The sequence below is a fragment of the Festucalex cinctus genome, chromosome 3 (assembly GCF_051991245.1).
Source record: "Festucalex cinctus isolate MCC-2025b chromosome 3, RoL_Fcin_1.0, whole genome shotgun sequence".
Classification (NCBI taxonomy): domain Eukaryota; kingdom Metazoa; phylum Chordata; class Actinopteri; order Syngnathiformes; family Syngnathidae; genus Festucalex; species Festucalex cinctus.
Window position 1 is genome coordinate 26327074 of NC_135413.1, and position 27534 is coordinate 26354607.

General features: G+C 41.4%; 1 protein-coding gene across 1 annotated transcript; it reads right to left on the reverse strand.

The window, feature by feature from the left end:
- Positions 1-1886: 1886 nt before the first annotated feature.
- Positions 1887-26960, reverse strand: insc (INSC spindle orientation adaptor protein). Its single transcript, XM_077517964.1, has 15 exons — positions 26898-26960; positions 26255-26347; positions 24254-24358; positions 18263-18390; positions 15950-16334; positions 15817-15869; positions 14642-14765; positions 14449-14562; positions 10129-10254; positions 7366-7537; positions 7012-7190; positions 6864-6930; positions 5661-5816; positions 5059-5135; positions 1887-3075 (listed from the first exon to the last, which is right to left on the reverse strand). Exons 1-15 carry the CDS (start codon positions 26958-26960, stop codon positions 2947-2949), a joined length of 1971 nt encoding a protein of 656 aa, XP_077374090.1. The 3' UTR covers positions 1887-2946.
- Positions 26961-27534: the final 574 nt, after the last annotated feature.

Here is a 27534-nt window from a genome sequence, read left to right on the forward strand (position 1 = left end):
AAAAAAAGCTACATTACACAAAATAATGTCACCAAAATATTGTAAAAATAATTCCATAATTTTAAAACTTCCAAATATTAGGAAAAATAACATATTGGGTGTAAACAAAAATTGCCAAAAATATTTTCAATACCTTAAAATGTACAAATCAGGGCGGCACAGTGTATGAGTGGTTAGCACGTCCGCCTAGCAGTACTGAGGACTCGGGATCGAGTCCAGGCTCCGGCCATCCTGGGTGGAGTTTGCGTGTTCTCCCCGTGCCTGCGTGGGTCTTCTCCGGGTACTCCGGTCTCATCCCACATTCCAAAGACATGCATGGCAGGTTAATTGGGCGCTCTGAATTGTCCCTGTGCTTGTGAGCGTTGATGGTTGTTCGTCTCTGCGATTGGCTGGCAACCAGTTCAGCGTGTACCCCGCCTACTGCCCGAAGCCAGCTGGGATAGGCTCCAGCACCCCCACGACCCTTGTGAGGAGCAAGCGGTTCAGTAAATGGATGGAAAATGTACACATCTTTGAAAAATACACACTTAGATTGGATGAAAAAAATAGTGAAATACTAGCCAAAAAGAACACAGAAAAAATATTACCATCACATGAGCTTCCTTCTGCCATTTTTGTTGCAACCTAACATCTTCTTCTTCTTCTTCCCCTTCCTCAAGAAGGTTGTGTTGTTCTCGCTGCTTCAAAACCGAGCATTCGGAGCAATCCAAAACATGGAAATTTGTTGTTCCCACACTTTTTTTTTGTAATGACTTATAACATGAAAGGTGGCAAGCTTTGCACAAAAATGGCAAACGTGGGGAAAACCAGCTGAAAATTTACAATTGGAAAAGCCCTCATAAGAACAAAAAGCTGTCATTAACACCGTGCAAGTTGTCTTTCATGCTATTGTATCAAACACTTAAATTCAGTGCTGCACTTAAAAAAGAAAAAAAAAATGTCACTTTGCCCCCCTCGAAGGGTGCAATTAAGCAGCACACAAACATTGAGGATGGGCCACCCAAACACATTTGTTTTATTCATGTGCCTCCAGGGTGAAAAAAGATGAAGTCCAATGCAGAATATCTCTTCATCTTATCAAACAGATGCAAGATTAAGTACTGCTTGTCTTTATTACATGCGTTGCAAACAAGCTTTCCTTTTAAATAAGAAAACAAAAGACAATTTAACATCTTCCAGTTACACATATGATCATGACAAATAATGCAAATTCACATGAAGAGGATTATTAACACGACGTGTTCTATCAAGCTATGGCAATAAGTCATGCATGGAGTAGTAATCATAAAAAAACAATAGTGAGTTGTCCAAGGAAATAAGATCTTTAACTGTAATGATGTAGTTAGTATGTGGTTATGTAAATACAGTGACTTGTATGACTGTAATATTACAAATGTGTTATCTGAAAATTAAAACACTGAAACAAGCCATTATTTTAGTATCTGGTAATAATCTGCCCTTTTTTCTACAAAAAAAAAAAGTTCCCTGGAAAATCTATTATTTATGTTTTTTAATCCCGTAATATTTAATTTTTATCCTTCCGAAATACAATCAAATTTAAATTGTTTAGCTTACTTAAAGGGGAAGTCAACTTTAGACATTTCGTGACAACAATAAGTTGTATATGTGACCTCACTAGTCTAAACTAGTCATGAAATTCTGATTAATTTACACGTGTGGAATACGAGTTCTGAAACAAAATCCAGCTGTTTTTATCCATCGGCCATTTTGCCACTTGCGGTCGACGGAAGATGACATCACAGTTGTTTAGGGCTCAGGCAACGACCAATCACAGCTCACCTGCTTTCTGAAGCTGAGCTGTGATTGGTTGTTACCTGAGACGTGTGCAACTGTGACATCATTTTCCCTCGACAGCAAGTGGCAAAATGGCCGCCTTCTGATAGTGATAAAAACTGCTGGATTTTTCTGCTTTACTCATATTTAACTAATGCAAAATTAACCAAAATACGTGTGTAGACTATTGGGGCTGCATCGAATATATTATTGTCAAAATATTTTTTGGAGATTGACTTCCTCTTTAACCATTGCATTTGAAGCGAATGTCGACCCTGCCAACATGGTGGCCATTAGGGGTGTGAATTGCCAAGTACCTGACGATTCAATCCGTATCACGATTCATAGGTCACGATTCGATTCGGTACCGATTAATCCCGATATGAATTTTCAAGTCGATTGTTGCGATTTTTTTTTACTCAAATTTAGAAAATACCATTCCGTAAACTTGTACATGTACACTGTAAGATTTGTATGAAAATTTATTATTTATTGATCTCAAACTTCAGTTTTATAACTGTGAGCCACTGTATTTAACAAACAGGTTGTAACCTTTTTCATGTTAGAACAGCATTGAAATTAAAATATTAAGGCTTAATGTTCCATTAATATAACATTCTTCCATGCTTAAGGTGTGAAATTTAGACGTTTTGTTGAATATTTTTTCATCAAAAATGGATGTTAAAAAAATCGATTCGGCTGCCTATTGAATCGATTCGAGAATTGGGTGCTGTAGTATCGCGATATATTGCCGAATCGATTTTTTTTAACACCCCTAGTGGCCATGATGCCGCATTTTTTTTTTTTTTTTTTTTTTTAATGGTTGCTCTTGTCTACTGTCAGTCTGTTTATCTATGACAAGAGCAACCCAGAAATGTGACCAGTCATCATGCCCCCTTTGTCATTTACTGGCACTGCCAACAGAATTACGGTAAATTCTGGAACTAACAGACTTAAATATTTGATTTAGAAGGGTCTTTTTGAGCGGACTCCACACTTTTTGTTGTTAAACATACACACGCACGTGCACACGCCGTCACACACAAAATGTTTCTTAATCCATTCCAATGGGTTTGTCTGCTGGTCCAGTCAAAGAATGTTTTAGCGCTTCTTGAGCAGTCAGCGGCGGACGCGCATTATAGCACGTTAGCATCACACAAAGCTCTCTTCCATGTTGGAGCACAGGAGGAAGGAGTCGACCAGGCGCGGTTTGATCAGCTGCTGATGGTCGGCCGCCTCGATGCTGTCCGGACACCCCGACGCCAGCCTCCTCAAGGCCGCCTGCACACGTAGATGTCAAAATATTAGGTATACCTGAACAATGCAAACAGAGCATGATAAAAAAATAAATAAATAAAAAGTCTGCCTTTAATGGCTGCTTCTTGCATCCAGTTATGGCGGACGTGTCCATCCATTTTCATGTTGATCAGTGACACTAGTGTTTCATGGCTAATATTTTTTTTTATTTTTTCAAATGATCAAACTCATTCATGAACTTTGATGCCATGCTCAACCCACACGTCTCATATACGCTACCGACTTCCTATTGGGGCTCATTTGGACAGGAGTTCATCAAAGTAAAAGGCTTTGAGTAAAATCAAAATGGCTGAATTCCTATTTAATTATATGCTTCCTGTTATGACAGATGTGTCCACTGAATTTCCATGTCATGGGTTGACTTTTTTTTTTTTTTCCCTTCTAATTTTACAGAGGGTGCTTCGGACATTAAAACTCATTCACTGCCAGCCATTTTAGAACATTTCAAAATTTTCAATACTCACGTGATATTACGTTCAATAATTATAAATAAACCGAATCTACCAAATGACAGAATAAACTCCCTACTTTTTGCCTCGTCCCGTTCTTTTATAATTGACAGTAGAAAAATGTAGGTTTACCAAAATACTGCCATTTCTCCCATGGACTCTGAAACTGTGTTTATTTCTTATAAAATGGGGCAATGATGTCATCTACCGGTGGTTGGGCATCAGTAAAGTTGTTTCCAAGTTTGATATTTACAGTGGAGCATGCTCAGATTCGCCCCCATTTAGCCGAGCGCTAAAAAATACAATTGACAAGTATACTTGTCAAAGGCAGTGAATGAGTTAATTTTGGGAGTCTTCTGTGTCGGGAGACCCCTAAAATCTTCTATAACTTTTCACCAGAATAATATTTTAACGTGACCTATTAATTAGCCCAGTAGTTCACAGCTAAGCGTTGCATTGCCTCTAAATGTACAAATTTGCCGCTTTGAAGGTAAAAAAATTAAAAATCAGTACGTTGTGGAACGTTACTTAACCCTCGGCCACGTGCAATGCAGTGTGAAGATGAGGGCAGCCCAATTAAGTTGCCGAGCGCCTCAACGACCTCCTCCTGATAATGATGGGGTCTCAGATAGAATGATAAGTGTAGCTATATTCTCGATATGTGCAGATTTTAACATGCTTAGGTGCAAGTTGCTCCCTGGAATTGAATATTAATAAAATAAAAAAATCATTAATACGTGAAGGGATAAACAGTTTAACATTGTGATGGGGAAGAAATGTGATTTTTTATTTTTTTTTTTAAATTGAGTTTTAATGTCAAAATTCTCAGAAAACCTAAAAGAAAGCATCTTTCAGGTTTATCCTCAACATCCCTTATCCCAAAATACATTATAAGTACTTTATCCAGTAGGTTAGCCATAATATTACTAATAGGTTGTACAACTTTATTCTGAGTTCATTCTAGGGAGTATGATTATGATTTTTTTTTTTCTCTTTCACAACATTCCGACTTCATTCTCTTAATATTCAACTCATTCTTGTAACAACACAACTTTCTTGCCCTAACCTAATGTGTTATTCCCTCATAAAAATTCAGATTTTATTTTCAAAAAATGTAGAACCTTACTCTTCATTATGATTATGCCTTTTTTTCTTTGCATTATTTACAATTTTACAAGTCCTTTTTTTTTTTTTTGCGAATTAAGATTTACTTGTCACATTCCAACTTTGCTCTCCAATAATTCTGACTTTATTCTGTTATGATTGAGACATATTTCTTGCAAAATTCTGGCTTTATTTTGTTAATATTACAACTTCATTCAGGTAAGGTATTCTAATGACTTTTATGATTTAAAAAAAAAAATCTGTTTTGTACATCACACTAATGACTATTTGTAGACACAAAAGCACATTTTTATGTGTTTCTGTACAGTGGTTAAGGAATGGGCTAAAGGAAGGAAACTAATCACAGATACATACACACACGACTGTTACTTACCAGGCAAGCGACCAAGACGGAGTCGCTGTTGTTCCTCTCCGTGGGGGATCGGCACAGTTCGATGAGACGAGGAACGGCTAATGGCAGGAGAGGGAACGTTAACACGTATTGTTTACGTCGCCATCACATCAACTGTTACTTTTACAGCAATAAGAGAATACGTTTAATGTCAAGGAAAACACAACTTAAAAGGTATTTGCAACCCTTTTCAAATTTGACCCAATGCTCTGCCCATACTGGATTTAGCATGCTCGGGCCCGTGTGATTGAGTGCCTGCTTCAAAACAAGATGGCCGCCTGCCTGTTCAATTCTGAACATGGCTCATCTCACGTGTCCACTCAACTTCATGTCAATCAGCAAAACTGTGTTGGAGGCTCTTTTATTTTTTTTGTGTGTGTAACTTTCCAGACTGTGAAATGGCTGCTTCAAAACAAAATGGCTAACTTCCTGTTTAGTTTCAATTTAAATTCAATTTAAAAATGTTCATTGAGACTTTTTTTGTGTGTCCTCTTATGATCAACATGTCCACCTGATTTTATGGCAATCAGTGAAACCGGAGTTGGGTTGGGGGGGAAAAAAACAAAAAACCTCAACCTGGGTACCTTTGAGCTGGATGGCAGCCTGGGCTACGTCGGCGTCCCGGCTAAGGCGCGCCAGCGTGACAGCGGCCTTCTGCTGCACACGCTCGCAGGCGGCACCCTCAGACGGACTGGAGGAGGACGGCCTCTCGCCCAGCAACAGCAGCAGCCGCTCCACGCCTGACAAGAGATAAAGAAAAAACAGGTTAAAGTCTCACAGTGGCAACCAGGTTATACACTATGTAGCATGAGTGGGACATTGAGTGCACTTTGATTGACAGGCCTGCAATAAGCTAGTATGACCGCATATGGTACAATGCTGCCATCTAGGGGATCATGTTTGCCAATGTATTTTTAGCCACAAAATGGACACATACAGGCAAACAAGCATTCCGACTAAGGACAATTTTTGGAGTCTTCAATGAAACTAATGTGATTTTGGAATGTGGGAGGAAAAACTCTGTTCCACACATAAAGGCTGGAGCCCAGATTTGAACCCCCTTCTTCAAAACTGTAAGGCAAGCGTGCTAACCACTAGTGCAACCCTAATTAAAAACAAATCAAATTAATGGCTGTCATGACTAGGGTCATGCAAGAGTCATGACCGTGAGGTCAAGTGTCTGTTATGAACTGATGTAATCGGCATCTAGTTTCAACTCGTAATACGCTATGTGATGTCAGAAGCTATGTGATATCAGGAATCTTTAATCTCTTTATCTAGTCAACAGCCAATTAGATTATGACTAGGGTCATGCAAGGGTTATGCTTACTGTGACTAGGGTCATGTAAGGGTTCTGTTTACTGTCATGACTAGGGTCATGCAAGAGTCATGACCGTGAGGTCAAGTGTCTGTTTTGAACTGATGTAATCGGCATCTAGTTTCAACTGGTAATGCGCTATGTGATGTCAGAAGCTATGTGATGTCAGGAATCTTTAATCTCTTTATCTAGTCAACAGTCAATCAGATAAAGCATGTCAGTCCTGTTACCCACACGTCTATATAAGCTGTCTGAGAAGTGTGTGTTTTTGTCGGATTATTACCTCTGTTCCCCTTTGCACCTCCACAGCCCAAGTTAGCTTAGTGTCTCGTGATTCTCGATACATTTTCGTTGTTTCTTGTCTAGTCATGTTTGTTCTACGCCTCTCGATGTTGTGCGAATAAAGAGTTAAAATCTTATTCGGGTCTGCGTTTTTGGGGTCCAACTCCAGAACATAACAATGGCTCACCTTGCTCTTGTAGGACTTCACTTGCACACTGTTCCAAAACGGAGAGGTTGGCTAAGATGGTCACCACCTACAATGTAAACGTTGACAGTCGGCACTCATTTGGGATTTGATTTTATGATTACATCCCGTAACAACGGCGAGGAGGCACCTGGTCTTTGGAGTAGGGCGTGTCCACCCGCTGGCGGTCCTTGCAGGCCTGCAGCAGGATGTGGATGGCGTTGAGCTGCAACAGGATCTCGCAGGCCATGCTGTCGAAGAAGGTGATGTTGGCCAGGGCCGCCGACGCTAACAGGAAGACCTCGCCGCACGAGGCGCTCTCGCACAAGTCTGACGGACAGGGACGAATCCGTAGTTTAGTTCAGTGACCCGAAGGTTAAATCTCTTCCTTGTTTATGAAAAGCTTTAGCTTAACCCCTAAGATGTTTTAGTGAGACCGACCTATGTCAAGCTTTCGAGATCCGTATTCTAATCGACGACACTGTAAGTAAAGCTGACCACTCACTGATGAGCGCGGTGACGATGTCGTGCATGCTCTCCAGGAAGCTGGCCAGGTGCTGCGTGGACGTGTGGTGCGGCGACGTGATCTGCGCCACCACCGCCGCCGCTTCGGCCCGCGCCGCTTCGGCGCTGCCGTCGTCCGTCAAGATGTCCGCCAGGCACAGGATGCCGTCCACCTGTTTGGCGACAAGCATCTCCCATCATCATTTTTTTCTTTAACTCTTTGACTGCCAAAAACGTTTAATAGCGATTAGTAAAATCATGATGTATGCCGCCATAAACGTTAAATGACGTCAACTACATTTATTTATTTATTTATTTATTTTTAGCAATGGGCAGTGTAACGTCTAAGTGCAGCGCTGCTGGTCAATGGGTTGTGGAATCACAAACACTCTATAACTGTGGTCAGCAGATGGCAGCATTGTATCTCTTTTCAATGGGCTGCCGGTGTATGAAATTACAATGAAACATGACGGAATCTGACGAAATAGAACGCTTTCCAGGATGATGTGAACGATCAAAGCCTTTGTCATATTAAAGTTTTTTGATAACGTGGAAGTAAAAGAGTTAATGTTAACATTTAAAAATTCTAACAAATCTGATGTGCAGAAAATCGATGTATGGATATTAAAATATCAAATAAATGCATACAAATCACAACATCATCGTAATTAAGCATTAAGAGGTGTTTGTTGTATATCTAAATTCATATACTATTAATTTAGTCTATTGTACAGCAGACACATTACTTAATATATTGTATTTCGTACCATTACATATATTACTGTTATGCATTATTTTTAAATGCATATTAAATGTAAAATAAACATAAATTAAAAAATTATACATACTGAATGCAAAAAAAATGGATTTACAGTGTTCCCTCTCTATAAGATGGTTCACTTTTCACTGTTACACAAATTTTTTTTGTGCAATTTTGCATGCATTTTTTTTTCTTTTTACAGTAATGTACCTATTTTGTAAAAGTTATGAAGTTTGAACATTGAGAATGCTTAAACAAGCGAGAAATGTGAGAAAATGTAAATGTCTCGAGAAAAGTGTATAAACTGTGTGGTGAGGGGGTTTGGAGCCTCAGAACATATATAATAAATGTAAAACATAAAGCTAACTACTTCGTGGATTTCAGTTATTGCGGGTCTTTTTTTTTTTTGACAAAACTTCAGTGGATAACGGTATGACTGTTATTAAGAATTAATTTGAATTAATTGTGTAATTTTAGATACTTCATACATTATATATAATTGAATTCATTACAAAATATATATTTAAAATTTATGTTACAATTAGTTTTTGCACAAAAAGAGAGCCTTCATTCCTCATTTGGTCAAATGGAGCTCTTTTTTTTTTTTTTTTTTTTAGATGCAATTCCACACTTTCTCCACATGGAGGAGCTGTTGCACATGACATATGCTTTACGCTTCCTTTTTCACTTTGCATAATTTTTCACAGTATTGCTTGACCATGTGATTAAAAACAAATTAAAAATATATTTTTTTTCTATATGCAGCAAATATAATGCCTCTGAATTACTCCATCCAATCATCTGTTATGTGCAATATGGGATGATCGCAGTTTGATTGACACAAACAGCAACACGTATGCATAATAATGATGAATAGTCATAGAAAGTCAATACTAAATGCAATCCACCAACACTTTAGGGAAACCAAAGTTTGGAGACAAGCATGCAGACCGACTCTCATCATCCATCCGCACCTGTCACTCTCATCCGCTGATGAGCATCAGTGCGCCCACGTTCACAGGACACTTCCCTATTTTGGTCTCGGTGGACGTCAGCGGCAATGACGTGAAAACAAGCCCCATTAATCTCCCCCATCACAATCCGAGTTTCCTGGCAGCACCCACTCCCGAAAAGAGGGTGTTCCTCTCGGAGTTCACCTCACATAACTGCACTGACTGCATTATAGGGAGGAGGCAAAATACTAAATTCAAAATTACAGAATAGTATTTAATATTTAAAAGATGAACAGGAGAAAAAATGCATGCAAATCATCACTTTTAGTGCAGTAAATAGTAAATAAGAATTATTATTATTATCATTATTATTACGAGAAGATTGCTATAGGCTCGCCGGGTTCTGTACGCCAACACTGAAAGCTCGGTGACACCAGAGAGTACCGTAGACTATCTGTCAATCATCCGGTCTTCTTCCAAAATGTTGTTAGCCATCATGCTCCATGTCGTGATTACATAAAGTCCCATTAGGGGATGAAAGCAAGCAGCGTATCGGCTGATAAACAGCACCTGCACAGCACCGGCGCCCTCCGCAGCGACAGTTGTGTTTGTCGAGGCTGAGCGGACGCGGCTGACGGACGCTCCCCCGAGGACGCTTCGCTCGTCGGGAGCGGACTTTGCTTTAAAAGACTTTTCATACCTGAAAGCTTCCTTTTTTCCCCCACCTCAATCTGACATTTTCAAAATGTAGGCTTCTTATCAATTAGAACTTTCTGAGATCACTTTATTTTTTAAATAAACTAAACCAATAAAAATAAGACAGGAAAAGTATTAAAGTACCAGTATGTCAAGCATAATAGACTTTGTATAAATGCAAATTAACAGTGTAACTAAAACATGTAGTAGTACAAAAGCAGATCAGATCCTTATGGAATTAGAATATTAGTACAGCAGTTCCTTGGCATTAAGACTACCAATCAATATCAAAGCAAGAACCCTTGTGATTTTTTTTTTTTTCCTTTTCCTAGAGCGTGGGTGGGTGCGTGGGTACCTTGTCTAGCTGCTTGATGCCCTCCTCCACGCAGCAGATGGAGGCCACGGTCCTCAGAGCGTGAGCGTACAGGCCTTTAAATCGATCCTGCCGGCAGATCTTGAACAGCGACACCACCGCTCCTTCCTGCCAGACATTCAAGAGGTGTTTGGGTGAACGTTTTTGATCATGTAACTTTTTAGACCACTAAAGCATTTCATTTGGAAGGTTTACATAAAAAGGCAAAGAAACTGAGAGAGGTGGAAACTTAGAGGCTTTTTTTTTTTTTTTTTTTTTTTTTTAATCTAGAAGATCAAGGTCCAAGAAGCACTGGAGTGTTCGACTCAAAAGTTCCACTAGAAACTATTGTTGTTCCGATACCGATACTGCATAAAAACAGTGCTATCGGTATCGGTGACTACTCACAAGTTACATGCTGATACCATTAATGCCAACGCTAATATAGGATTTTGGATACAGCATCTTTTGTCTTGCTCATGCACAACATTCACTGATATGTGACATGTTCACTGCATGCCGATCTAAGATCTGAACCAATGAACCAACAGCTTTTTCATGTTGAGGAAAAAAAATCTTAACTATCGGTATGGTATCGGTATCGGCCGATACTGCAAAGCTGGGTATCGGTATCGGTACCGGGTGCCAAAAAACGGTATCGGAACAACACTACTAGAAACTGGAATCATCTTCGAAAACAAAATCAAAACAAACAGAATTAGTATTTTATTTTATTTTTTATTTTTCTCAGGACCAGCAAACATTCTGACTGTGAGCTTCCCAGGACCCAAACTGTCCAATCATCCAAACGGGAAAGAGCGGTCAGGGTGTGGAGGGCAGCGTGATTGGCCACTCCACCGTGTGAACAACACACGACTGCTCTAATGGCCTTATTAGGATAATGGCTGTCCTTCCACCAGGTAATTCCACCTATTTGCACACAGATGACTACCTGGAAGTGTGTTTTACATACCCACGTGGCAGATACTTTTTTTTTTTTTTTTTTTTTAGATTCTCATCATCTTCTCAGTGTTTTCAACTCATGAAATATGCAATATTCATCCAGCGTGACGGATTTCAGTGTTTTGTTGTCACTGATGGGTCATTTCGGGATCTTCTGTTGACGTGGCTCAGCAATGAGCTGCTGGCGCTCACAAAATCATGCTTTCCTCAAATTTTTATGTGTCCATAGGCCTTCATTATAGTTTCTATTTACCGTAGCTAGATTTGACTCTCTGTCCATTTCAGTATATTGTAATCATAGTGCATTGTGGGATGAGGTCTGGCTTAGTTCAAACAAACAAACAAACAAACAAACAAACAAACAAACAAAATGTTGCTCCGAACTTTGACCTAAACCCTCATCCAAGAACATGCAAACGTCACACTCTCCAGTCGATGTGATAACCACCTCAACTCTCCAATAACCATGCACTGGTAAAATGTTATATAAAATTCAAGACGGCTGAGGTTGATTTATTTTAGTCTACACTAATTCTAGATAGGCTGTTTAAAAAAAATTGCTTGCTTTCTTACATCCTGCTGAGAAACATGCAGTAACGCGATTAATTTGACGTTTCTTTCACCTGCACGGCCGCTTTGCTTTTTCACACGTCGTCGAGCAACTTTGCCATCGTTTCAAAAGACTTCACCGAGACACCATCACGCTAAGCTAAGGCTAAAAATGATTCTCCGCCATGGCACATTTGCACAAACGAAACAATGCGGCGTGTAATTCTGTAATTTGCACTCCATTGCGCACAAAGCACCAGATCAACACTTGTTTATCGTGAGTTTACTCCTGATAGACATTGCATGAGTAGTGTGAGGGCCTGGGGTGGCAGTGACATTTTTGCCATTATATAATGATGCCAGGTCTTCTGTTACTCCTCTTAATGAGGTAAATTTGCACAAACGTACCAATAATATGTGTTTACTTGAATATTTTATATTGGAGACAGCTAATTCCTACTGTGCTTATTTGGTAGTAATTTCCTTCTTCTGCGTTTGTCTGATTTCCTGTCATGGTCCGAAAGAATGGGCCAGATGTATCAACTTTTAAGAAAAACAGTAATAAAAAAGTAAGAGCGTCTAAGCTAAAGTGTCCCCTTAGCAATAGCAGGAACCTGGAGCAACCTCTTAAATGTAAAATGAATTATTCATAAAAGTTCGGCTTCCTTGTTATTGCTACCAATGAAAATAAAATTGTGCTTACTTCTGAATGTCCACATATCTCAAATATATCACTTTTACGATTAAAATATATGGAGGCCTATTCAGTGTTCCAGATAGTCCATTTCGTGATTTGATTGCTCTTGTTTTTTTTGTTTTTTTGTTTTTTTATATACACTCACTCACATATAAGCACAGTTTCCTGCCACCTGCATCAAAAGCAAGCGACAGTACAACTCCACCATCCAGAGCCCTATACCCTCTCCTGGATTGAGAATAAGATGACTCTTCTACTATCCTTTTGTTTACGACACGCTTATCCAATCAGATTGCAGCCCCAGGTAAGTTCTACTTCAAGGCTACAAGATTTTTTTAAATGTTTTATGAAACACTGCTTTTAACATTTACAGTCTTATAACATCAAACTTCATTCAAAGTTTCAAACTTTGCTTTCGAGGCCAAAAGATTCAAGAGGGAGTGATAGGGGTTATGACGTCATCATGTTCGCATTGTTTGATTAGATGCTAGGCGCTAATGGCCAACAGCTGACTAGCTAACTAGCTGGCTAGTTGGCTAAACGTTTTTTGTGGGGGGGGGGGGTTTAAGGCAAAATGTATGTGAATGGGTGGATGAATTTTGGCTTAGCTTATGGAATATGTTTAAAGAGGGTCATTCTCATTGATTAGATGCTAGGCGCTAATGGCCAACAGCTGACTAGCTAACTAGCTGGCTAGTTGGCTAAACGTTTTTTTTTTTTGTTTTTTTGTTTTTTTTTAAGGCAAAATGTATGTGAATGGGTGGATGAATTTTGGCTTAGCTTATGGAATATGTTTAAAGAGGGTCATTCTCACTGTTAAAAACGAATAAAACACCAATAGTATGACTTTTAGGGGACTGGAGACTGTCATGGCTAATCTGGACGAATGTACCTTGACAGCCACAAATCTTCCCTTTCAGTGAGTAGGCTACAATGCATTTCAGTTCTCCGCACAGCCATAAGATCTTTAAAACTAAAATTTAAAATGAAAATTTTACAATCCCATTTTAACATTCATGTTTGTAAAGCAAACAAACAAACAAACAAACAAACAAGTTAATCTTATCACTTAAAAACAAAACAACAATACAAACAACAAACAAAAAACACGTTTAAGTTGCATTTTAACATCCTTAACTCACAAAATTGGTAAAAACAAGTTAATCAACAATTAATATTATCAACGTAACTAAAAACATTCACATCATCCTAAAATCTTTAGACGTCAACCAACCACTGTTTATGTTAGCATGATAAACCACTCCGTCCTAATGAGTTTTTCAAGTTTAGGGGTGTATTTCACCCCGAAATTTTTCTTACAAAATATAAATTTTGAAATTGTACAAGTTATCTTTGAGTCACGGTCTGTTTGATGTGCACAGACTGACTCATCAGTTTATGTCACATTGTTATTCACTGCTATCTATATGTACAGAATAAACTGTGTGTCATCACTGAGGAAATATTCGCTCTGCTTCCCAGCATTTAAAAATCTAGTCGCATTTATCAGGAGAAAGGGATCAAAAACAAGATAAGTAACACACTCTGCGGAAAATGATAATGAGGATTGGAGGAAGTTGGACACTAGCCAGCAATTATGCACTTTGCTGTGCGATGTGTGTGCTTTTCTGTGTGTGGGGGTGTGTGTGGGTGTGTGTGTGTGTGTGTGTGTGTCTGAGGTGGCAGGATGTCATTTAGTGGCAGCCAATCATTAGCGGATACTGGAAGACAGCCGCCCACTCTCCACCCTTCTGTTAGGTAGGGCGGATTGATAGGTAGCCATGTGATCAACGCTCTGTGCTAATGGGAACTGACAGTATTGATCTTACAATCTGTGTACGTGTGTGTGTGTCCTGGAAGTGGCCGGCTAACTAATGGCCTGATTGAGACTTGCTGTCTGATCTGCTTGCCTGATCTTGCAGTTAAACAGCCCTTTACACAAAGGCAGGGCACACACGTAGATTGTTAAAGACACTGAACACAACGATAAACTTAACAAACGTTCACTTAGCCATCTGCCAACTGGCAATCTCGTCACAGCTGCCAAACCAGAACTGGCAAATTTTAACGTGAACACACTGGGCTCAAGTTGGAGGCTGTCCCCTCCCCACTACCTTAGCAATGATGCTGCAGAGCTGTGGTCCATCCTGGGTGAGGGAAAGCAGGTTGCTGATGGCACTGCCGATGGTGTGAACATTGTCTGAAGATTCAATTTGCTTGATCAGAACCTGCAAGAACAGACCGAAAATCTGACGTGAAACTCAAGCCAAAAAGTCATTTATCTGTAAAGGACAAAAAAGTACAAACCTGGATCTCATTGGCTAATGCCATGTCAATCATGTTGCTGAAGGAATCGCTGACGTCAGTCAGGATCTCATGGATGGCATCCCGCATGGACTTTAGGAAGAACTCGTCCTCGGTGTGAAGGCACCTGTGGTTAAAAGTGGCGATAAATAGTAGGGCTGGGTATTGCCGCCAACCTCACGATACGACACGTATCACGATACAGGGCTCACGATACGATACATATCGCGATACATATGTATCCCAATACTTGATCTTCAAGGCGATGCATATCCCAATATATTACATTAATTTTCTTGCATTTTATAATAACAGTCATATGTATACCTAAAGGATATGTTTGTTATGCTGACTGACAAAAATATTTTGGTAAAATATGGTTTACCACCAAGCGGCATGCCTGGTCTAAATATGTACGCACTGCAGAGCAGGGAGCAGTTTTCACAGACACACCGGGAAAATGTATTATTAGGCATGAGCCGATATGAGCAAAAATATCAAAGTATTAAAATTACAGCTCTAAAATGTGCTTATTTGAAATATTTGGGGAAATAAAAACAGCATTTTTTTTCATGCAACACATTCTATTTCGTTTTTAAACAAAATATACGAAAATTGGTACATTAAGACACATGCCATGTTAAATTTACAAGTAAATAAATGTTGACATTCTTCCTTGCTTTCGTTTATCTTAGCAAGACACAGTGTCCAATAACTGGTGAGCTATTTTTGCATTAATTGAAGGCAATTAACTTCAAATACGCTGCTGGTTTTTATTTCTTAGGCACAATGCAAGCTGCAAAGGCAAACGTTAACTACCTATTTAAGGTTAATGAGCAATATCGATTCTGATGCCTGCGTTATCGATACGTGTATTGTAATGAGGCCCGCAACGATATATTGCCGTATCGATTTTTTTGAGCACACCCCTAATAAATAGACATGATCTGGCCAAAATATGGACGCACACATTGCATCATCAGGGTCTACTAGAAGGTTAATCAGCTGAACAGATGTTGTCTCCGCATAATGTAAGATCATTTTTACAACGTTCAAGGAATTGTGTTCAATCCCCCTGGACTAGTTGGCAGTCAATCATAGGACAGTGTAACGGAACCAAACTCATCCTGTCTGGCAAGTGAGCCATTAACTACACTCTCAGTGGCTTGATGTTGCACCTTTCCGTGATATTCGTCAGCTCCATGCACTTCTCCAGGAGAGATGTCTCAAACTGAAACGGAAGCAAAACCACATGGATGAGTGACCTGACATCACCAGCTGAACGCTCAAAAAGCCCAACATGATGATCACCTTCTGCATCTCCGGCGGCGTGTTGCGCGCAGCGCTGTACTCGTGCACCAGGGAGCGCACGTGGCAGTTTGCACGCACCGCCGTACTGTGGACCCTCTGCCAGCGTCCCTTCTCCAGCCGCTGGAACATTTTACCCAGTTCGGTGCTGACCACGAGGGCCCGGCGAAGGAGCGTCTGCAGGTTGTTGCGGGCCACGTGGTCCCCCGCCGCCACCGCCCCTGTCCCCGCCCCGGCAGACACGATCAGCTCGGCCTGCTGGGAATCGTCCTCGACCTCAATGGGTTTGGCCTGGAGCACGCACATGCACTCCACCTCCGTCATGTGACGCAGGTCTTCCATCCAGCGCTGGACCGAGTCCACCTGCAGGCACTGCAAGCGACTGCTGCTGAATGGACAAGCACAGGGAAGAAGCAAGTGACCCATATTTAGTCAACACTCAAACCTCAGACAATGAAATAGTGGCTAGCACATGTGCTTTATAGTTCTTAGATTTGGCTTCAAATCTCTGCTCTGGCCTTCCAGCGTGGAATTTACTTTTTTTTTTTTTTATCCCGTGCTTGTGTGGTTTTTCTTCGGGTACTCCAGCTTACTCCCACACCCCAAAAACATGCATCTTTTGTTACTTGAAGACATGAAATTCCTCATACAGTGGATGGAAATGGTTGTTGACTGAGGGCCTAAATGTGACCCCCTGTGGCGTCGGCACGTCGTGTAGTAAAATCACGTAAATATACACTGCACCAACACTAACTATTACGTACCTTCAGCACATACGAGAGAAGTAATTCCCTTCCATCCCATTGGCGGCGGTAGTCATTATTCCTAAAGTAAACTGGAAACCTCTTTACGGGGTGGGATATAAACAAATAAACAATGTATACTGGCTACTTTTTCTCTCACGATGTCCTCCCACATTAACTCATTCACTCCCAAAAACATATTTATACGTTTTTTTTTAGGTTTTTGTATGCAAGAGTTTTTGTATGAAGGTTTCGATGTATGTTGCTGACCTGAAGCGGCCGCTTAAAGCGATGGTACTTATTACAAAAAAAAAAAAAAAAAAAAAAAAAAAAAAAAAAAAAAAAAAAAAAACGGCCAGCAGGTAGTATAAGAGATCAACCAGGTCCATGTTGCAACAAACTCTTTTTCCCAGTATTTTCAACAGGTTTGTGAATAATGATGAAACTTAGCTAATTCTAATGCTAATTGCTACAAAACATAAAAACAGATTTAAAAAAAAAATATACCGTACTTTTTTTTTTTTTTTCCTGATGAAAGAAGAGACACACTTTTCTTTTGGTAGGTTCCATGTTTTGATAGCAATAGAACATGAAAATGGCTGGGAGTGAATGAGTTAATGAAACCCTCCATCTTTTTGCACAATATCGTATCTAAAAGTAAATCCTACCTGCTATATCCGGTCGCGTCCCCATGTCATGCCATAGTTTGGCTTTCATACCTTTGTCGGCATAGACTTTAATGGTAATATTATACAATGCCGGTCTCTCTTGAACCAAAGAGACGAAGTCATCTTCCCGATCTTCTGTACAGACAAGACATTGTACGTTCAAATGCGGAGGATGACAAGGCGCAAAAAAAGTCCAGGCTTTCCATCAGTACTGTTTATCCGCGTTCGTCACTTCCTCTTCTTGCCCCATGCGCTGATTCGCTAGCTAACAGCCAGTCACAGTCACAATCAAATGCTCCAACGCCGATTCAACATATCGAATTAGCTGGAAACACCCCAGACGTATTCCATCCAACTCGATCCGTCTTTACGACAGTAATTTATACACTGATCAACGCATGCCGTTGGTCCAACACTGTCCGACTCCCGACGTCGGCTTGGTGTATCTCGGCCTTAGCAAGCATCAACTTCAAGGAGTACCTTGCCTCTCACCCAAAGTCAGCTTGGATAGGCTTCCAGCTCACCCATGAATGAGGACAAGTGATATCGAAAATGGAGGGATGAATTTTGGCAAAAGTATGTAAGTCTTATAGCTGCAAACAACATAACTGCGTTTCAACATCATAGAACGCTAATCGTGATTAAAAAACAGCATCTGACATGTGGAGTGCCCGTACCTGTTAAAACCCCCTCAGGTTTTTGTTTACTATTTGAAAAAAAAGCTGATCATTACAAGAATTTGTGGAGTAGTGCCGGTGTCTGAGTGGTCACGGCAGGCAAACACATCAATAACTGCCTAATGAACTGCAGCTTAAGAGGGCAATCAAGAGCGCAGGCACCTCGAAGGAGTCCTCGAAGTGGCCGGCTCAATGCCTACAACATCTCTAATTTTGTTCCCCGGTCACCATCTGTAGTTGGCCACACCGAAGGCGGCCGTAGAGGATTGTGACGGTGTGTGCTCGCCAAACACGCATTTTCCATCGGCGAACTGTCTGGACGGATGACGTTTGCGTGGCCAGGTATTGAGTTTCAGCTACACAGGACGAAATCATTAAAAAAGCCACAGCTCCATTTCTGTTGAATCCACTAACAAACTCAACAGCAGCCAGCGGTTTATGAAAGCAAATCAATGTGGGCTTTTGTTTGGGTCACGCAAAGGTCTCATTCAGCGCAGTAAGCAGCAAACGCCACCATCCCTCCACACCAACATGCCCACCTCATGGCGGTCCCTGAGCCAATCAGACTGCCACCGAGGGCTCAAACACAGGAAACAATTCCTTAAGTGGAACCTCAGAGGTCGCATAATCTGGAATTCAACCTCAGATCAGATAAAAACTGAGAAAAAAATTTAATATTAGCATCATAACTTTACGTTTACAATGGATGCATAATTCAAAGACGTAACAACATGAACTCCTCCACTGAGAAGCGATTGGCAATTTTGTCAAAAATGTCAGCAAACCTCTCGATGAACGCGACGACGAGTGACTCACACTCAGACAGCCTGATGAGCGCTCGTTGTGTCCGACGAGGGGGAAAGCCACACATTCGTTCACTTTGGCATCATTTCACACAATTAACCACTTAGCGACACCTAAAGTACGCTGGTCCGGGCGCCAAAGGAGCCATTTCCAAACCATTTTTCCACACATTATATAACATCATCGTGTAAGAATGAGCCTGGCTGGATTTACTCGCCTCACCGGCCGCAAATCGACAATGATGAGGATAATAATAGGTCTGTTTTCCAAAGGAGGGGAAGCGGTGCATTACAGTTTGACAAACATGACAAATATTTACATGCGGGGCCCAGAGTAGGGCTACGTCATCCTGTATTAATATTGGTCCTCTACATCTAAGGAGGGGAGGAAGTCAGCCGCTCGCTACTTTGAGCATCATTCAATCTGCAGCCTTTTTCAGGCTGTCTGGTGTGACTTAAAATAACATCGTTGGCAGACAGTGACAATCACGTTCAACCCAACAGAGCAAGAGAAGTGTGTCTCAGGTGTTAAATCAAATACCCCGGCTCTGGTACTACCCTCCAAAGGTGGATAGTTCCTGTGTCGACTTCATTTTCACACTCATACATAGTTCCGGGTTGAGTCAACATGCCAATGATCAGACTTCACAACACCTTTCTTGGCATTGTGGAATGGCCTTATACTCAGGAAGCCTCTGGTTTCTGACAGGCAGTCTTTGCTCACACAACCTTAAATAAGAAATAATTGCTCTGCTCCAGTGTATACACCAGCAAACGATCGACTGTCACGCCGCCACCTGCGTGACAGGCCTTTATTGTCATAGTCATGTTTCCTGTTTTATTTTGATAGTCCTGACTCCACTCTCACCCCAGGTCACTTACCCTTCCTGCAGCCTCACTGATTACCGGTCCACGCCCATGATCACTACCACCTGTTCCTAATCAACCCGGACATAAAAGCCACCTGAATTCTCTCCTCGTTGCCGAAGTGTCACACACAGTTAGTGCATGGAAGCGTCCCACAGTCCTCGAGTCCTTGTTCCTGTTGCCTTGTTGTTTTGCCTTGCTTTTGTGCCTTGTCTTGTTTTTGTGCCTTTTCCTCCAGTGGAGCGCCTTTTGTTACCCCTTTTGCCTTGTGCCTGTTTTTTCCTCCCGAGTGGAGCGCTTTTTGTTCTCCACCTTTTTGATTCCCCCTTTCTCCTCTCAGTGTGAGAGGAGACTGCTGCTGCCCGGCAATAAAACCTGTTGCCTCTGTGGCCTACCTTATCCTGCATCTGGGTCCTACCTCCTCTCGTCGTGACATCGACCACAGGGGTCATGGTTGGTGCAGCCCATTGGTTGGGGACCACAGTTGTAATCAATCAATGGATTGTTGAATTAAGTCCTTTAGACGTTCATGTTCACTTTAACAAGACCTTCTAGACAATAGAATGTCTCCTAGCGATGTAACGATATCCCAACATCATGATACGATATTATCATGATATGAAGCTCATGATACGATAATTATCACAATATTGTGGGGAGGCCGGCGATATTTAAAAAAGGTCACAATATTGTAAAAAGAATGAGATCATACAAAAAAAAAAAAAAAAAGCACAATATTGTGCTTTTGTACATTACATCAATGTTATGTTATTATTATTATGTTTTATTATTATTATGCTATTATTATTATTTTATGTTGTTAATGCACGCACATATTGAGTTCCTCCACATAATGGCTTGCTTCATGGGCATATTACGTTCCCCATTATCTGACAATTAATGTAGATTTTAAACATAGAAGGGCCACAACATCCCTAATGAAAATTAAATTGCACTAAAAAACTAGCCACCAGAGGGTGTTAGAACTGCACAAATGGAAACAAACCTGACTTTTTTTACAGATGAGTTGCATTTAAATATGGTGAACATGATGACGACGATATTGTGGCAGTTTTAATATCACGATATCACGATATTGCACTTATCGTTACATCCCTAATGTCTCCACATTTCTAGGAAAGACCCTATTATGTGCTCACTTTGTGTTTGAGACAAAACTTGGTCGTGATTCATTTTTGAAGCATTTGCGCTCATGGAGTTGCTCCTGATGATGAATCATTGCTCAGTCTCATGACGTTTTCTTCTCCAGAACTCTCGCACACGAGAGTCAGCGTTAAATTGATTATAGACGCCTTGGTGACAGAGCACTGAGTAACAACTGTGCGTTGTTACACATTTAGTCCAATCATCCATTTTCTATACTGCTTAATCGTGTTGAGAGTCATGTCGTGGCAAGGGTGGCCCAAGACTGTCGACTCAAGAGTGGTTGTCAGTCCAGGCAGGTTGTCTCAAAGTCTAAGCTCCAGCCTGCTTCTTTGCACTTTGCAAAGTCAACAAACTGCTGTATTTTTTTAACTAGAGGCACTTCTGCTGACAGAACGTTGACACGATAGAGGCATCTCCCCCTGACAGTCCCTTGAGAAATCCTCACTAAGCAACGAGAGGGGATTTTGTGTGACAAACGTCCTCACGCTGTATGAGTCAGGGCATTTGTGGCTAAAAACAGCAAGGTTGCATGAAAATACTCCGCGGCCATCCGTCTCCGAGCCAGAAGTTCCGTCGGACGACGTGGCGGAGTTAGCATGCGGCATATGGGCAGGTGTGCTGCCGAGCAGATGTTGTCGCTCAAGTATGGCGATTAAAGCGCAGCTGGAACTAATTTGCAACTGAGGGAGGGGTGTGGTCGCCCAGAACAGTCATATGCGAAACTTACTCGAAGGCCTCAGATGATTTGAAAAAAAAAGAACGCTTCATAGATCATGAGTGGAGGTTGAGCCAGCTTTGCATTTACTCGATGATGAACAGCATATTTGCACAGCCCAACTCCCTGCTGTTGTTTGCAGTTCCAACTTCCAACTGATACTCCAAATTAAAGCAATTTTGCCTTCTAGTAGGTGTGTCAAAATTGGTTTCATTGGCAGCCAGATAATGGTTATGGTTGCCCTCAGTTATTGTTTAGGCTCCATCTCAACAATATAAGCTGTTTAATGTGACTGGAGTGCACTCCAACTCAGCTCAACTCAACTCAGCTTTATTTATCAAGTTGCTGTATACAAAGTGCTGTACATAAACATCAGTTTTGCAGTAAACAAGAACAAAGCAAACATTTTGAAGTGCGAATACAGGTTTTTTTTTGTTTTTTTTTTACAAATACATTTTACATCAGTAAATAAATAAGAAGTAGTGAATAAAGAGGGGCGGCACGGTGAGCGAGTGGTTAGCACGTCTGCCTCCCAGTACTGAGGACTCGGGTTCGAGTCCAGGCTCCGGCCTTCCTCGGTGAAGTTTCGCATGTTCTCCCTGTGCCCGCGTGGGTCTTCTCCGGGTACTCCGGTCTCCTCCCAAATTCCAAAGATATGCATGGCAGGTTGATTGGGCGCTGCAAATTGTCCCTAGGTGTGCTTGTGAGTGTGGATGGTTGTTCGTCTCTGTGTGCCCTGCGATTGGCTGGCAACCAGTGCAGGGTGTCCCCCGCCTACTGCCCAGAGCCAGCTGAGATAGGCGCCAGCACCCCCCGCGACCCTTGTGAGGAATAAGCGGTCGAGAAAATGGATGGATGAATAAATACTTAAATAAGTAGACTAAACATCAAACTCATACACACCACAAAACACGAAGAACAAATACTTCTGGCTAGCCATCACGTCTGCTAGCCAGAAGCTGAACTGCACTAATTTTCGGTCCGTTTTCTGCATCACAAGGCTTTAACACTGATAAAGAACATATTTGATGTTTTTCCTCTCACAATTCACAGTGTGAGAAAGTTAAACGCACACATCAGGATATGCGAACTGTCTCAAATTACTAGTTCCGGTGCGAAGCAGATTTGATTATGATAACTAGTTTCGAACAGCGGTCTAGGAAAATTGTAACGGAAAGTAGCGTTTGGGGACTATAAGGACCGGACCCGGCCTGCAAGCCTTGGGTTTGACACGTGTGCTTTACGTGATGTATTTGGAGGTTATTTATGCTCATTTACATGAATTCAGAGGATGTATGGATGGACTGTTATTCTGGCAAACAAAAACATATATAACCGTAGCCTGAGTTTTGTGACCTTTTCACATCAAGTATGGAATCAAAACCATTAAGAGCCGCTGGGAGAAGACACTTGAGGTGATTAACTACTAAAGCGTCCCGGTCGGTCCCAGAGGAATTCATAGCGCTAACTAATAGCACTGTGGTGGAATGTCTGCAATGGTGAAATAATTCCTTGGGAAACTAGTTTTTCCGTCTTTTTCTTTTATCTTAGGAGCAAAGTTAAAATGGCAGCTGCAGCCAGCTGTGTTGTCAAAACAATCACTCACAAACTTACAGTAAGTAAGGCATAATTCCCACGCTTGTGTATGTGGCCTTGTGAGTCTTGAAAGTCGGACATCACTAATATTAAAACAAAACGGGAGAATCAATCAACAGATATCACAATGGATGAAGCTGACGTATGTAAATAACGTTGTAAATATTACTACAAGCTGTGTAGTGTGCACGCTAGGCTCACATTGTAGCTGGCGGCGTGGCTATGTCAGTCGAACCCACATCACAAAATAAAAAACAGCCTATAAACTCTTATTCTGCTCCTCTGTGTTAGAGGCACTACATCGCCATACCACCAAGTGGCAGCAGTCTGCATTTGTCATTGTTTTAAGTCTTGACTGCAGCGGTTTAAAACTCTCAAGAGTAATTTTCTAAAAGAGGACAAAGTCAGCAACTCGCTACTCTTTACGTGTCGGATATGTTTGTCCTTGGTGGCGCCAGATTTCACATCCGCAAAAGACCACAGAAGAAGAGCATCCGGCATGGCAGCCCAAGTGGAAACGTGGGCAGAAAAAAAAACACACCAACACACCATTGTGGGTTTGGTTTGGACTGAAGGGGGAGAAACCAGGATACTGCACATCCAAAAAGAAGTCAGTCCGTTTCCTGAGAAAGGGAATTAAAGTTCCTCTAAATGAAAAATAAATTTCTTGTAAATTTAGAGAAGAATGTTAGATGTCTAATGCATTGTATTTGTTTGCAGAAACAGACCAATTAACACGCTGTTCCCATTTGCGTTGTTCTTTGTGCTGCATTCACTGCCATATCACCACAGCAGAATCCACAGTATCTAGACGCTGATTCATTTACTGTGCCTAGTTGCACTCTCTTCAACTCTCTTATACTCTGTAACAGATTGCAGCTGCATTCACAGTATCCAAAGATTCTCCAGCTGGATTCACTATAATTCGCTTAAATCCCCCGGGCAGCGTCTCTGCCATCCGTTGGCCTGTGTGTGAGACATGTGAGCCATTGAAGATGGTAAAAGCACATGTTACTAATGGTGCTTCTAAACACAGAGTACACGTTTCGCTTTGATTTTGTCCCGCCCTACGTTCGCGTCCACGTGGTAACTGGATACCGTGCCCTCTGACTGGTCCATTTTGGTCCTCGTGGCGAGCCACGACAGACATATGACTGCCAGATGTTGTAGGCTGACCTTTCAAGTGAAGCCAGGAAACTGCGTACAGTCAATTTAGCCGGCTTTCACTCCTGGTTCGTTGTGAATGTGATTGTCTCTGTCGTTTCTCCTGCTCTTATTTAGACACTACACATCTGCTTACAAGAAATCGACTCAATGCGTGTTTGCTCTCACGCTCTCTCGGTCGAAACGTCCCTATCCTGATCGTGATTCAGTAAATCCCTGGTTGATAGTTTATCCAAAAACAGGAACTTTTAAAGCCACAAGTGGTCAACGTTTTTGGTTTGCGATGTGCACACAGATGTTTTGAGGTCGCAAGTGTATTTGCACATGTGTGGATAAGGTCTCCACCCCAGCACTACTCTACTCTTGTAAAACTGGAGGTACATAATCCATATGATTCATCTTTTCCATTTTCAATAGACTCTACACATGCAGAATGCGGGTGACATGTTAACTTAATGCTGATAATAGAATTTCAGTCAGATTGCGTTCCATTAGCTTGAAAGCGTTATGCCGTCTGACCTGCCCACTAAATGTTTGACGCATTGCCATGCACAAGGTACATTGGGAAATAAAAAAATAAAAATAAGTGATAGATTATTTCAGTTGGCCTATTTTTTGTTTTGTTTTTAATCTAACTTGAAAACCTTTGAAAAAAAAAATGTGCTTTAACATTTACATTTTTGTGGCTCAATTCTAAAAAAACAACAACAACAAAAACAGGCCTGATATATGGTACTGGATTTGAGCTTAATATTTTATTCCTTGAATGACGATATGTGTGTGTACGCAAAAAAGCTGCCGAGACACGCTGCCCAAAAAGTCCATCCCCACTTATTGGATTTCGTTAAACTCCGAGCTGCTCTAAACAATATTATTACCATTCATCCTCTCGCTATGACGCACAACCGCTCACCTCATCTACATATAAGGGGCTAAAGGGGGCCAAAGTGGGCTGTATACTTCTGCGTTGGTGTTATTTTAGTCTATGGCGGCTATTACTGTTATTGTCAATATGGTGTTTGTTTGTGATGACTGTCAAGTGTCTTGGTGTGTCGTCTTTGGGACCTAATCGTTACTGTTTGGTGGAAACAGGGTTTCCTATTGGATCAGCACCTCTGTGACAGATATGGCCACTGTATTTTTTTTTTTAACTCATTCTCTCCCAGCCATTTTCACAGAAGCAGTCCCGTTCGCTCCCGGCTGTTTTACTGGATTTTGACTGATTTTGCAAGGCCCACAGAATATTGTGTTCTATTGCTATAAAAGCATGGAACCTATCAAAAGAAAGATGAAAGTCTCTTCTTTCATCAGGAAAAAAAGTATGTTTCTCTCTGTTTCCGTAATGCAGCAATTAGCATTAGAAGAGAGCTAAGTTTCATCAGTTTTCGCAAATCTATTTAAAATTGTAAGTAATTGAGCTTTTTTTCTACATGGCCCTGGTTGATCTCCTTTGCTCTGCTGCCACCTGCTGACCGATTGTGTAATAACTACTATTTCTACAACCTTTCTTTGCAGTTGAGAGGCTGCGTCAAAGCCTTCTGTATGCTCTAGCATAATTTTTTTTTTTTTTTTTTTTTTAACGTATAAATACGTCTTTGGGACACTTAGAACATTAAAACAAAACAAAACGTATTTATACGTTATTAGGAGTAAATGAGTTAAACAGTGAAAGGTCTGCGGCCAAGCCCTAGCGGGACCATTGTGTGGTGATGAGGCTTGAAACATGCTGGAGCTTGATGTATTCATTTCCATTTTTGGAACCAATCTTTACTAAATGCTGGAAACGGATCTTCATATTGCATCAGCCGCGCTTGTGACTGCTGTGGCCACTGGGCTTTTTCACAGTAAAGATCCACGGCCAAGCCCCCATTTGTGTCTGCGAGGCCTCCCTGTCACCCTTCCACTTGCCTGCTGGGAGAAGACGACAGCGAGCTGCTCTGCCTGGAGCTGCACTGCGGCGTCGCCATCTTTTCGTCCACCTTTCCCGCTTCGGATTATCACCTGGAAGACGAAGGAAACATTTAATTAGTCTTGCGAGGATCAGGAACGACTGGCTGATCCACTTGAACGTCTCCGTATTGATCCGTCAGCAAGTGTCCCATTCTTGTCTTGCCTTTCTTTGGCTGCAACTAATTCAATTATGAATGAAACTCTGTTAGGAGTCGCTGCAAGGCTGCTGTGGTGCGCCAGTGGAATCATATTTCTTATCTTCTAATTTATTGGCTGGCTGCCAGCCAGGGCCGATCTCTCTCTCTCTTTCTCTCTCATTGCTACTTTAAGCCTTAAGTGCCGCAACTTTATTCCACTCATTTTTAGTGATGAATCCCATTTGGATTAGTCCATTTTCAAGCGGGAGATGCCACGGGTGCACTATGCTCAACCCCCCCCCCCCCTCCTTCCGGAGAGCCGATCTCTAATCCTTTTAGTTAATGATATCCTGCAAGGCGGCTACTCATTTTGTGTTTACTGTGGAGTTTAATTTGCAACCGATAGTTAGCAACAAGTGACAATGTGCCCCACTCACGCACGTCAACACACGTATACGTCTGACTTGTGGAAACTTGGAGCTGTTCGCTTTTCTGTTCTCAGTGTACCAGAATCCATATAGAGGCATTCTCATATGGGTTTTGTGGGACCTATTTATGGTTCTTGGGAGGATGAACCGTTACAATCCTTTAGCAGCCACCTGGATCCCAAGTTACAAAGGCCCTACCACGTATCACACTGCTACCCCGACTTCTATTACCAACTCGCGTGAGGATGACCACAGAAACTGTTCTCATATTTCTGAATGAAATACGACGACATTCACCACACAGCACACCACAGAATCTGTCTGGCGGCACCTCCATCAAATTCTCCAAAATTGCGTTACACCACCTGCGCCACAGCTTAGACCTGTTGTGAGCTGGTCTAAAGTCGGTTCTATTTTCAGTCACCAAATTGTGAGGCGCTCGGGGGACGTGTAAAAGAAAACGCCCTTGTTCTACTAGACTTTCCCCAGGACCAAAATCAAGATATGCTAGTTTTATGCCCTTGCACGTGCACTGTCTAATAAAAATAAACCCCTTAGTATTTATTTTAAATATAGGGTGGCACATAACTGTCTTAAGGCAGAGCTGGTGGCATGTTGAACATCCCAGCGTGTCACAGAAGCCGCAAAAGTTATACGGCTCTGGATTTTCTTT

Bases quoted from the DNA above. Each gene is read 5' to 3' on its own strand.
- insc (XM_077517964.1), bottom strand. From the start codon at position 26,960: ATGCCTCTATATGGATTCTGGTACACTGAGAACAGAAAAGCGAACAGC. The intron at 15,870-15,949 runs GTGATCATCATG...CTTCCGTTTCAG, and splicing joins CGCCGCCGGAGATGCAGAAG to TTTGAGACATCTCTCCTGGA. The intron at 5,817-6,863 runs GTGAGCCATTGT...ATCTCTTGTCAG, and splicing joins TGAAGTCCTACAAGAGCAAG to GCGTGGAGCGGCTGCTGCTG.